At 35.8% G+C, this 13,585-nt stretch overlaps 2 protein-coding genes across 3 annotated transcripts in view; one reads left to right on the top strand and one right to left on the bottom strand.

The window, feature by feature from the left end:
• LOC118262624 (carcinine transporter-like) overlaps window positions 1-13,585 on the bottom strand; it is a 284,870-nt gene that overhangs the window by 176,920 nt on the left and 94,365 nt on the right. The gene's annotated exons all lie outside the window — the stretch shown is intronic.
• LOC118262232 (glypican-6) overlaps window positions 1-13,585 on the top strand; it is an 88,842-nt gene that overhangs the window by 57,679 nt on the left and 17,578 nt on the right. Inside the window, exon 2 of the mRNA XM_035573419.2 lies at window positions 3,784-3,936. Coding sequence (XP_035429312.1) covers window positions 3,784-3,936 — 153 coding nt within the window. The remainder of the gene's footprint in view (window positions 1-3,783; window positions 3,937-13,585) is intronic.

The following is a 13,585-nucleotide window of genomic DNA, read 5'->3' as shown; positions in this document are numbered from 1 at the left end:
AATGTCCAGACAATGATTGATGTGGTTATTCATAAAAAGGTATCGATTAGACTAACATTTTTCTATATTCAATTTCGATAACCTATTCGATAGACCGTGACATCAAAATAGTTCTTGAAATTAGAATGGCTGCTAATGCATCTGTTTGTTTCGTAAGATATGAATAGTTATGGCTAATCAGATATTAAAATCTAACGACATAAACAATTAAGAAACAGCAGCAGACAAATTAATTAAAAGAATATCAGTTTAAAGTAATCATTTGACAATTCAACCTTGAAAACAGCAATTAAGAAAAAGAAGGCAAAAAAATTATAATAAAGACATTAGGAAATAGCAATAGTAATCGAAAATACTTACACAGAAGCTCTAAAACCTCTTTAAAAAGGAACAAAATTGAATAAATGAATAACAAATGAAAAGCAATAAAGGATCTTGGAACGTTCCCAAATCTACTGCATCTAATTCATAGAACCACAATGGCGTCCCTAACTAAAAAACTCATATTTCCGCGGTGATCACAGTAAACATTAGTCTCAGAGCTGTGGTGACTCACATTATTGTCGATAGACATGTCCTCCCCTTAGTTAGGGGGCTGTTCATCTTGTTTTGTGGTCTAAAGTAGAAGAGAAAGCGTTATGCAGTTATTATTGTCAGGCTTAGCGGAGTATTTGCCTTCAACAGTTTTCTTTCGGCAGTTAATGTTTTAAGATATGTGGTCTAAGTGTCGCAGTAGAAGGCCCAGTAATGGCTGATGCCTGATCCGGAGCTGCGGACTACCTAGCGGTTTTTTGGGGGCTCCAGCTCGAAAAGGCGGAGTAGGAACGGGGTGGTTTTTAGTCAGTAAGAATCTGACTCTCCCTCCCGCCTCGCTCATGGCGAGAGAAGACATTTGATGATTCTTCCCCTTTAAAAAAATGTGTCGCAGTACCTTATAGCTATAGTTGAGTCTTTCAACACAAGTTGTATAATAACATTCTTTGTTATCGTTATAAATCAAACATATCTAAACTAGTTACGAGTTTGTTGTGTTTTATCATAAACTACAAGATTAAATGGTATTTTATAGTAGATTAGTAGATCATGTTTATAAATACACGTAATATTTATTGGGTATCTAGTTCAATCTGTCCATGTAGCTACGCTGGGATTTAGTTCATTGTATATTCAGTAACGTTTATGATCGGTCATAATGTTTAATGACAGTTCCGATCTTCCCACATATTCTGTTCGCAGAATTTCTGAGTCATTGCAGTCTAAATCTAGATTATAAATTGTTTTGAACTTTGAATTATTTCGTTTCGTTCGTTCACATCATTTTTTTCGTCATATTACATTAGCTTCTGCAATTTCTTTGCTTTGATTTCATACATTTTTGTCTCTATCATTCATAATCTCTTCTTCATCTAAATCATGTCCAATATTCACATTCTCGCTATCTTCATCAAATTACACCACACCCTCCGAAACACTATTCTCTTATGAAGTATTCAGAATCCAATCTTAGCAACTGACAACAAGGTTGATATTACATTGTCTATGCAGCTATGTAAATCAGTAATTTGGGCTTATCCCGTCTCAGCTGAGGTAAGCACGATCGGAATGAGGTATTAACATTGATTTAGTTATTCAATAGGCTAATGTTTATTGAGTCTTTTATGAACGTCGCGTGATTACATAGAAAATTATCTCTTGTCATAATAAAAATTAGGTTTAATATCAAAATTCCGATTTAATTGATTCAATTTAGAAACGTAGACTAAATGTGTTATTAGGTGCTAGTACCCTGGTATGTATACTTAAGCTGATGCTCATATTCTTAATAATCATGAGGTGTATGAAATCATTTCCATTGATTTAATGCTTCTCATTGAAACTCAAAACAAAACATCTGCTTTAAAATTCATTCCTCCGCAAAAATTAACCACAATAAAAACAGCCATCACAATTAGCCGTTCTAATCGTGACAATAAGGTTCAGCCTGCACTCAAAGAACTTGCAAAACCAAGGCATTTATATTTTCGAAACAGCACAACTTTACAAGCCGAACAAAGTCAGTGAGGACCATAAAATGCTAACTAAATAGGGGGTAAAGGTTACTTGTGAAAATACTTCAATTTCCACACCAATTCTCTTTACGAGGTGATAAAATTTCACACAAAATCCGTCTTGGAACATCACTGGAGTGAAGTAACAGGTTGTCTGTAAACCATTTTCCCATTACTGGCCGGCGATAGAACGCCTTGCCCCTCTATTCATTGCGTCTTCGGTTCGAAGGAGGTTTAATAAAGGTGGGACTTAAGCAGTAATGGATGTTGTTCATTAATGTTGAACGTGTCTGAGTGGAATTTCAAAGCAGTTTTCTAAGAAGGATGAATTCGTTAATTGGCTCTTTGACTTAATTACAACTGAGAGTGATGCGAAAAGTTTATTTTCTTGAAGGAGATTTAAAAAGGATATTTCAGTATTATTTGCAGAAATGGAAGAGATTTTTCCGTCAACCAAACTGTTTGTACAACATTTAAATTATTCTAAAATCCCCGCCCAGTTGAGTAAACATAATAATAGCAAAAAAGCTATTTCAGTTCGTTAATCCTTGCGTGAGTGTTTCTCAAAATATATTGATTTTTGTATGAATCAAAGAAAACAGGTCCGGCACCCTCGCCGGCCCAGTAATGCAATAACGGCGGTACTCGGATGTTTAAATTTATTTGCACCCCTCACTTCGACCCTCATTGGAAGCACCAAAGCACCCCATCGGCCGTCTAGTTGACAATTATTAACTTTTCCTGATCGAAACTGCGGGATGTCATTGGCACTTGCTAGACGAGACGGAAATTATTTTTATAGGTACTTAGTTCATTACGACATTCTTTAATAAAAGAAGCAGTAACGGGTTTAACATCTCTAGATGATATGAATCTTCTTTAAAAAAACATTTTCTACTTAATTATTATTCGACTAAACATTAATATTCGACTTTATTATCATCTAACAATAAAGTGTAAAATCAATTGTAGAAATTAGTCATAATGTAGAACTTGATGTGTTTTCTACTACTTCTTTATACTGAGCTGAAAATGAAAAAACTATTTTTATACGAACTTAGTTCATTACGACTTTTTAAAAGAAGACAGCAGTAACGGGTTTAGCGTCTCTAGATGATATGAATCTTCTTTAATAATAATAATCAACTTAATTTCCACGAAATAATAAAGTGTAAAATCGATTGTAGAAATTAGACACAAAAAAAAAAAACGGAGAGCTTGATGTGTTTTCTTCCATACTAGAAAGCTAAGCACCTGTTCATCCCACGCGACCACATACAAATGGGTCAGTAGTCAGTACTAAAAGCCTTGTAGATAGACTATTAAACTTGAAACTAATTGAATGTCAGTCTAAAAAGGTTTTAAAGTAGGCAACGAGTTAGGCTCGTTTAGAGTAAGTTAAGATTCCACTTAGTTACAGCTGTGCCAATTTATTGGTATTTGAGTGAAGCTGTCGGTGATTTGATTGTACAATATTAAACATTATCGTAAAAAACAAGAAAAGAAAAAAAAGTGGTCACCCTTAAGAAACTAAAATTAGTTCCGATGATATTTGTCTTATGCACCGATTCCAGTAGTTACGGGTAGTAAAGTAAAAACAGTATAAGCAGAAAGACTCTAATTTTTAATTAAATCATCTTTATAACTCTTAATTCTTGAATGAGTGGACCGAAGATTTATTGTGTCAACGACATTTACAAAATTATATTAAGTTTATCTTTTCTCTTGTTAACAGATGCAGATGAGCTATGCACAAATCGCGGGTGTTGCGGCGCGGGCGCACGGACGCGACTCACGCAGGCTGCGCGCACGCAGCTCGAGTCCGCGCTGTGGAGCGAGCTCAGCAAGTTAGCTGACACACTCACTAACAGAGCTATTAAGTTTGATGGTAAGTACTCATTACTTTACATTACATAAGAAATACTTCTCTACAGAAAAAGTACAACGTACAACTAACCCTTTGCAACCGGGACTATAAAAGAGGTCCTGAAATAAAATATTCAAAAAGATAAACTCACGATAGATCGACTTTTGAGAATTTCGTAAAGTTGAAAATCACAATCATTTAACCAAATTAATTTTATTTTACGCTACAATTTGAAAAGGTAGTAGTAACAATAAACAATAATTAGAATTGTGACACAGCAACATGTTCGTAAAATTTCAGGCATTTCTATAGCCATCAATCAGTCAATCTTTTCTTCTCTTTGGACAAGGTATTTACAATTATGTTGCAAAAATAAATAACGCCAACCAAACGGTACAATATTGATTTATAGCAAAGAAAAAGCGACTTTGTGTCCATTGTAATAATTGATAGACTTCCATGCATTCCATAAGTAAAATTGAAAATTAAACATCAAAGTTCACAACGATACCTTAGCAATTTGTTCCACACATTACTCTCAACTTAAAAGGGCAACAAATAAGGAAATAACTAAGTAAAATAAAGTGTAAAATTTAATTAAAATTCCACAAACACTCCGCATCGCAGACGGGGATTAAAGGCTGGGGTACAATGAGCTTGTAATGTAAGGTTGGTACTTGTATGCAACCGCAATGGACCTCGAAGCGAACACTGGGCTCTGTATTACTCTTGAATATACCTATACATATATCTAGATATACGATAGGGCTAGGTCTATATCTATTATTGTATCTGTTGTAAATTCTACCACTACCATAATCTTTTTCTTCATTTAGAGACGAAAATCATAACCGATTTCCAAAATCACCTGTCTAAATTTCTGTCACATTCGTAGATTGGATACAGGAATTTGCATCGACACCAATTTTGTTTATTTCGGTTGTTCCTTCACCAGTCTCCTTTTTTCTTTAGAAGATATTTTGTATACTATTTTTCTTTCTTTATTGGCGCCTACCAATCGCATTCCTTGAGCCTTCTATCTATTACTAGTGTAGTATCTAGTTAGTAATTAGTTCTTTAATTAATATCAGGACATAATCCTCAAAATCGCACAGCATGTGCTAACAAAACAATTTCGTAGAGTCACCCTTTGAGTTGTCACGTCACAATTTTGTGCTTCATGTGTCCCGACCTTAATAGCCGCGTCCGGCGCCGGCGCAGTTGGCAGTTGCATCAGAACGGGACCACAGCCCGCTTGTCCAAACATGGCGGTGACACTTGAAAGTGGACTCGACACGAAGTGCGCGAGCAACTGTTTGCCGGACAAAGAGGATCACACTTTTTAAAGAATGGAGTCGATTTTTTGGTGATCATTACTGAATTCGAGAATCTTCTCGAATGAGACTCGGATACCACTTTTATCAGAATGCCTAAAATGATAAGAAATTTAACGTGGCATGGTATAAATACCATTTGCCATGGTATGAATTTACAGGAGGGCTTTTTTCGGATTTTGTCAAAGACATTCTTTCATGAACCACTTCGTCTCAGCAACAAAATTAAAAAAAGCTTTTTAAATCTCCGTCTTGAGAACATGCGTCAATATAATTCACATTAATTGAAATTCCATTATAAATGATACCGATAAGTGGTTACCACAAAATATCACAGAATCCTAAACAGGCAAGAAGACAAAAAGAGAATTACGTAAACGAAAATGCCGCAGTCTTATTTATTGAAACAAAAACTAGTTGACAACATTTGAAATTTAGAGTTGACCACAATTCTGTTCAAGTTGTTAGAATAGGCAAAAGCTTTTAACAAAGTACCTAGATTGTAAACCCACATTGGTTGAAGAAAGTTAACTTGTGGTTTCAATCCCATCATGTTTGAACAACCAAATGTTCTTCGAGAAAATGAAACGTTGACTAAAAGACAAAATGGACGACTCGGCGTGAATCTGTTTGTTTCTTGTTCAATAGCCACTTCGGAGTTAAGAAATCGTTTATTGAAATCTGTTAAATGTGAAAGTACCTATATAGCTGAGTCTGAGTAGATACAAGTAGTTACTTATTTTACGCCTAGAATAAGTACATAACTACAGCCTCTACGCCTGCAGATTGCTTCAGTGACATCTACTAATCCCCCAGTACCTTTAGTATGAGTTTTCTTTATGTTTTAAAGCAATCGAATTGAAAGCGCGTTTAAAGGAATCGAATTGGCCGGCTCGAATAAACCAACCAATCAGAGCGCTAAACTACTAAGGGTACAGATTAGAAGACACATTGTTCTTTGAAAAATGACACCTAAAGAATATTATAAGAATACGGCTCATAGACAGGTAATTAAGTAGTCCTAATCCAAACAATACTGACTAACTTACTAACTGAGATATCTCTCAAAGTACACAAGTAACATTGTAATTACAACAAAACATATCTAACACAGCCGAAAGAAACGTCGTGTTTACATGCTTGGTAATATGAATAAATGTTTACTGTACATTTGTCCGTCTCACAGCGAGTCCGTGGTACCTACATTCGTAATTACGGTGGTCGGTGTCCGGTCGTCCGCCGCTAGTAACCGACCAGATCAATATTGACACTGCCACTTTCCAACATTCATTCAAGGGACTTGTGTTTCAATCACACGAGAAACTGTTGATTATTGATAATTTGTACATAAAGTGAACAGCGGTTTTAATTTACTCAAGAATGTCGTTGACGCCGACATTTTTTTTTTCTTTGAAGATCGAGTCACGACCTCACACTTTTTATGTATAATTGAACGTTCAAACGAGTGAATTGATATGTTTATTTGATTTTGGTGGTTTTATGTTTTGGTAACTTTGAAAGGAATTTGCCGCCATCTTTAAAATATGACGTTTCTTTTAAAAAGTTGCCATCATCAGATCACTGCTGGCCAAGAGGCATTTGGCCAGCAGTGGAGAAGGCTCACACGGAGAAGGTTTGAGCATTAATCACCACGCTTGCTCAATACGGGTTGGTGATTTCAAACTTTATAATATAATTCGAAATACTTAATAAGTTACGTTTCCCCACGATGATGTTTTCTTTCACAGTTTTGTCACTGGTATCTAATTAATCTTAGAAAGTACATATAACTAGGAAAATGTCACATTGGTACTTGCCGTTGGTAGGTTTCAAAACCTCATGTAGGTTTCAAAACCTCAGGTTGAGAAGCGGGCGTCTTAAATCTCCGGCCCACCACGACATAAAAAGCGAAAAAACTTATAATAAAGCGTTATTTTTCCGAAAAATCCATTATCCTTTTTCAGGTGGGAAAGGTCTGTTTATATCTCTGCTTACAGTGTGAAACGCTTTCACCACACTGACCTTATTCCCTCGGGTTATTTCCAAAGCCGTGTGCTAGGAGATAAGCGGCTTACACAATCTATTTTCTTTTTATTTTCTGAACAGTATTCGAAGCTATGGTTTTCACGTACGATTACTAAAAACATGCGAACGATAATAAAAGCATTTAGCATTGAAAAACCTAAAACTGCACGATGCATAATAAACTGAGTTGCATGTAATAAAAGATTTTCTTATGTCTCTTCTAAACACAAAAACAAAACGAATCTATCCGCAAATCACATGAAAGAAAGCTATAAAGTTTTTATAATAACAGAATTTAATGTTTCGTGAGAACAAAAGATGTTATAAGCTTCAGCTCGAGCAATACTTGAGTTGAGTGTTATCGTAATAGCAAATGGCAACCGCAAGACTAAACATTGCCCCCACAATGAGCAATAAGTCGACAATCGAAGGAGTTGGGACTCAGATGAATCACTACACAAGAGTTGTTACTACAGGAACACGAATATAGAACATTAGAACATTAAACATCCGTTATTGTTATTAAATATTTTCACATATTGACTGCCTCGTTAGTTGAGTGCTCGCAAGTGCGACTACCGTACAAGGGGTCTCGGGAGCGACTCCCGGGACGGGCAAAAAAAAAATCTCAGTGGTAGCGCGGAGTCTGGAATTGTGTCCAGTATATGACAATAGGCTCACCCCCTATTACACGGGACTTCTAACACAAATGGTGAAAAGTGGGTGTACATTGTATAGCGGCATTACGTGTCGTAATGAGCACCTCTGCCTACCCCTTCGGGGATAAAGGGCGTGACGTTGCTTTATATTTTCATATAATATATGCACATCGTGATGAAGTGGTTTAAAGTCGCGTAGAATGTGATCATTCGTGACTACCGCAACGCAAAGAATTTGACTGGCATGCTGCAGTTACACGATACTGTTTAAGAGATAATAAAATGGTTTAAACCATTTAAACTAGGCTGAACCTACAACAAAAAATGTCTATATCCTCCACACAATGTCATGTTAAAAAATATATTCAACATTTTCTCAGAAATATATCATTATAAATACGTCTCAAACAGTCTTAGTAGGGGTTCAAAAGTGTGAGTAAGTATTTTCTCGCGATAACCCGCCACTGTTCGAAGCTATTTATACCGCACTCGCGTCTGTCGATGCTCTTAGCCGACCGATGATAGAACAAAGTGTTATTACGAAACATACAGTGAATAATTGCATGCATCATGATGTATTACATATGGAGTAAGAAACTGGATCATGTTTTTAACGGGTATCGAGAAAACTCGGTGAGTCGGTTAAATGCGTGATACGTCATCGTTGTATTCGTGGAACTACGGATAATCGTAGTTTTAGTTTGTTATTTGTTTACCCTTTTTGTTCTTAGTCGATAAACACTTCTAGTTTCGTCAGGTGCTGAAATAAGGTTCCGAGTATTCAATAATTGCTTCAGCAGAAATTTGTCTAGCCAAGATTACTGGCCAATTCCTATAAATGGGAACTACTGGGAGACGGATTATCCATTTCAAAATTCCCAAAGGTCGGTGTTAACGCCGTGCATAGCAAAAGGTTCACCCCAAACCAATATTGGGTTCTGTTACCCTTCGCGCACAAACAAGCGTGAAGGTATTTAATTCAGGGGTCGGGGGTAAAAATACTTTTAAATTATTCGACAGCGACCTTGCTCTTTCTCTTCGCTTTATTCTATAAAATTCCATGTTTTATCAGATAGGTTGGTGTATTTTTCATCAATTATTAACGATCCACCTTTTACTGGCATCACGACCACGTAATTACGTATAGGGGTGGGCACAGTATCGATTCTCCAGTATAAATAGGAACGCGGTAATGGCAGCCTTAATTTCATGTTATTTGTATCGCTTCGTATCGTAATCGATGTTATTGGAAAATGTAGGCACTGGATTAATGTATAAAAACCCTATTTTTTTCTCTAAAAAGGTTTAAAGGTCGAGTGTAGGTATTGGGAAAGGTTAATGGTTAGTATAGCAATTTCTCATCGTTTATTTGGCGGTTGAAATGGACTGATATTCATTTATTTATACTCCCGAAATAAATAGGTCTTCTTTAATCAGACTTTTAACAATTTTTCTAAACCTGATCGAGTTAATGACAATCATTTAGTAGTCTGATCGATATATATTCTGTTATTGGCTAAAATCCATTATTTTATTTGCTTTAATAGCAATCGAGTCTCCAATACTGCCAGTCTCGAACCCACCCCATTTCATCATCCACCAAAATCCAACATGTATTTTAAAACAGACAGACAGATTAATATTAAAAAATACCATCTAGTTAGCAGCACATTTACCGAGCAACTCCTATAAATATTAGACAAACGAGAGCGCTACTAGCTAGCAGACGCAACACAAATGACGAAGGTTCGTTCACATTTATCGACTTTGTGACAATGGCGACAGCAGTTGTTTCAAATACGTGCTCCTGCATAAATATTCCCTTACAGATACTCATTTGAATTAGTACACAGAATGGGTGATTGAATTTTAACATTGTGTGAGTTATATAATGGGATTTTCATTGAATAATTGTATCATGTTTTAAGATTAGTAGATTCAGTAGTTTGCGTGTTTTGCGGTAGTAAATGCCATGTGACGGAGGAGAAAATCTTTATTTATTTACAGGATTTTTGTCTGAAAACATGCCAGTCCTATATACAAATCGATAAGCCCTTAAGATTGGAGAAAGTCTTAGTCTAGACTCTGGCTATATGCTGTAAACTCAGGAGCAAACAAATAGTCGATTTTAGAATAATCTGTACCACATTTTAGACCATAAACTTTTCTATACTACATATTTTCTAGTTTAGTTTTCAAAGACTTCATTCTTTACATAGTTCTTCGGTACCTTTAACTCTGCGACCACATATTAAAAGTGCAGTAATTTTTCAAAATAATCCCGTAATTCATTACGTACATAGCGTGTGCAAAGCTAATTTGTTTGCCAATTCCGCAACTGGACATTCCCTTGGAACTGACCAACCTACTGCCCCCATTCTTGTACTTTAACACCTGCATAATGGTCTGCAAACATCAAAGATGGGTGTCGTAAACTGTCGTCAGTCGCCACTCTTATGATGGCCGGCCGTAACCTTGTCTGAACGGAGATTAACGCCTCGTACGTGTCAACTAACTAACGTTATATCTATGGTGGAGTTTGCCGTGAGTAGAACCATGGAGTGTTGAGATGTGGAGTGCTAACTTATAAATGTGTCTATCAAGTTGCAATTAGGTAGTGCCAATGTGGCTAGACTAGTTTTAAAATACAGGTATAATAACTAGAATACAGACTACTTTTTAGAACTACATAATTATACTAATGAACAATATATAATTGGTAAAATATGTGCCAGTAAAATGTGTCCAAGTGAGCGTAAAATTCGAACAAACTTGCTTTTTATCATCTTGTTTTTGCGTTTGTCTATTTTAACCCATTACAGCATAAAGTTTATTATAGCACTTGAATTAATTATTATTTAATTCACAAATTGAATGAATTATTATTTAATTCACAATAGATGTATAAAATTGTCTAGCGTCTAATTTATCGAAAGATTAGCATATCTTTTACATTTGAACTTAAGACGGGATATTTACCATGTTTATTTCTGTCTATGAGTTTCCGATATTACGGCACTGTTGCAAGCGCCATGATCACGGATGAACTGAATAAACTGTAAATATCCCGTCTTAAGTTCTAGCGTTAGTGACCATGTCAGTTTAAAAACTTAGAACCATAATATGCTGTAATGGGTTAATTCAAAAGAAGGAATACTTTTATGTTAGACTCCTTGTTTCAATACTCCGTGTCACAGACAGCAGATGACAGAAGGGGCGTGAACTTCATCGGTAACCCGGGGGTTTGGTGAGGGTTCTAGCTAGGGTACAGTAGTGTATGTAGACTGCAGGAAACGTTGCCTAATTGCTTTGGGAGTTCGAAGGGTTATTTGTTCGAATATCCTTAGGAATTATTCCTTTACTCCATGAGAATATCCGAAAATGTGGGTAACATTTTCCCTCGATTTTCGAAAGATCTTGACCGAAGTTATATTTGTATTTTTATCATTCGTTATGTTGAGCGTCCATTCGAAGCTAAACTTTAGAATGAGCACCTAACTTCACTGACAGACGGACAATTCTATTTGACGTTTCAAAAGTGCCTAATTTAGGATTCATTGAGATAAATGCTTTGACTTTGAATCGGTTAATATTTGGTGGTTGTTTTCCTGTAAAACGTAGCTATTATGAATGAAAACGAGAGGAAAAATATGTCAGAAAATGTATTTAAAGTAGATTTTACCTTGTATTCTGATTTCAGTAGTTATGTAATGATAAGTCATTAAGGTAAATTTTTGTGTGATTTGCCCACACAATTGAAGTATAGGATCCCTGGAATTTGAACCTCATTTTACATTACAATATAGTTGAAAATAGAAAAAATTATAGTTGTTCATAGTGGAATTCTGGTTATTAGTGTTTTACCAACACAATTGATGTATAGAAACTCTGGAATTTGAACCTAATCCTACATTACAATGAGGTTGAAAATAGAATAGATCATAGTTGAATTCTGCTTATTACTTCCACCTTTAGCAAATAGAGGTGTGGGGGGTGTACTTGCGTGACGTCAACAAATTCCTTTTCCGTAATTCGATACGATAGGGTGGCAGATAAAGGGCTAAGTATAAAAAAATATGTATTTTGTTATGGGACTCCGATTTCAAAAGGTGACTAATGACTTGTTCGCACCAAGATACTTTACCATTTCTATGGAGCCTTTATTGTGGGTAAGGTTACTGTATTGTAAGTGTTTCGTGTTGTTTTATACTAGATCGAATATTATATTCGCATAATAAGCATGTAGGTAATGTTCTGTAGAAAAAATGTGCTATGACGGAATTACCGATCCGGTTTTTTCGTTCAGGAAAAACTACAGGAAACTATGTTCAATCATAAAATACTTACATAAGATACCAAAATTCACCGGATAATTTGAAACATTTAACATCAATTTCAAATCACATTAACTCCCAAAACACTAAAAACAAAACTAATGTCATTCCTCAAGCTCTAAACTATTTCGCTAAGATTTATCTACGAAAAGGGCACTACTGGTAACTAATCAAAATAAACACAGAACCCTACTTTAACCTACAGCGCGTGCATCGCAATGTGTCGTATTTCACGTCACGATACGCCATGCGCTAGCGCAGCGAGCAGCTGGATGCGCCGCACGTGCGCGGAACACCGCACACTTATGACTTTAGTATAGTCACTGTACAAATTAAACAGAAGATTTACAGTTTTAAAAATGAGGATTGATTAATATCAATCCCTTAAACTAATGTTTATGATGGAACTAGCATAACTTATTGTTAAAAGTTTCTAAAACAAATAAAGAGAAAAACAAAAAAAAATGGGGATTGATTTTAAGGTTTGGATTAAACTTGGCAGAGTTTATAAACACGTTAACCGCCACGTCGGATACTAGTGTCATACGCTTAGCGGAGGAGTTGCCTTCAACAGTTTTCTTTCGGCAGTTACTGCTTTAAATTGGCGAATTATCTACGCAGAATCATTTAGGTTATTTAGAAGATACAACGACAACTGAACCAACGTTTCCTAAAATGGTGGACTTAAATAAACCTGCCTTGATTGTGTGCGGTTAAGAAATGGGAACCTAAAAACCGACTAATGCTAGCATTTTTGTCATATTAAAGAAAATTTACCAGCTTGAATTCAAATCTTAAGTAATTTTGCAGTACACGAAATAAAAATATATGAATTAAAAGTGAGATGGTACTCTTGACTTTCTGTAATGTATTTGTTTGATGTCCCGACTTGCACAGATGCTGTGCGCCTGCGACTATCATAGCACTCTAGCGTTTAGTTTATGCGTTTTACGACGTCTGTCTTATAATCGCGATTTGTTTACATTGTCAGGACGATGCAAATCTGAATTTACTTTATATTTATATTACGCTTACAAAGATCTAACATAAAGCTATATGTAGCTCTATTTAATGACCAGCAACGCATTTCTAACTCTTTTCGTGTTGCGGGTGGCCATGAGCGGCGTTAACCGCTTACCATCAGATGATCCGTTTGCTCATTAGCCCTCTTTCCCATATAAATCAGATTTACTGCTGATTTCACAATCCGATGTCAATCCAAAATCTTTAGAATGTGATCGAGTTTAGTCCTATAGAGTTTCTATCAAAAATAATCTATCGGCTAAGCTATTCTGTAGTAGTATTTGAGATTTAGTAA

The sequence above is a fragment of the Spodoptera frugiperda genome, chromosome 12 (genome assembly GCF_023101765.2).
Source record: "Spodoptera frugiperda isolate SF20-4 chromosome 12, AGI-APGP_CSIRO_Sfru_2.0, whole genome shotgun sequence".
Classification (NCBI taxonomy): Eukaryota; Metazoa; Arthropoda; class Insecta; order Lepidoptera; family Noctuidae; genus Spodoptera; species Spodoptera frugiperda.
Note: the sequence above shows the minus strand (reverse complement) of the source record. Positions and strands in the feature narration are given on the sequence as shown.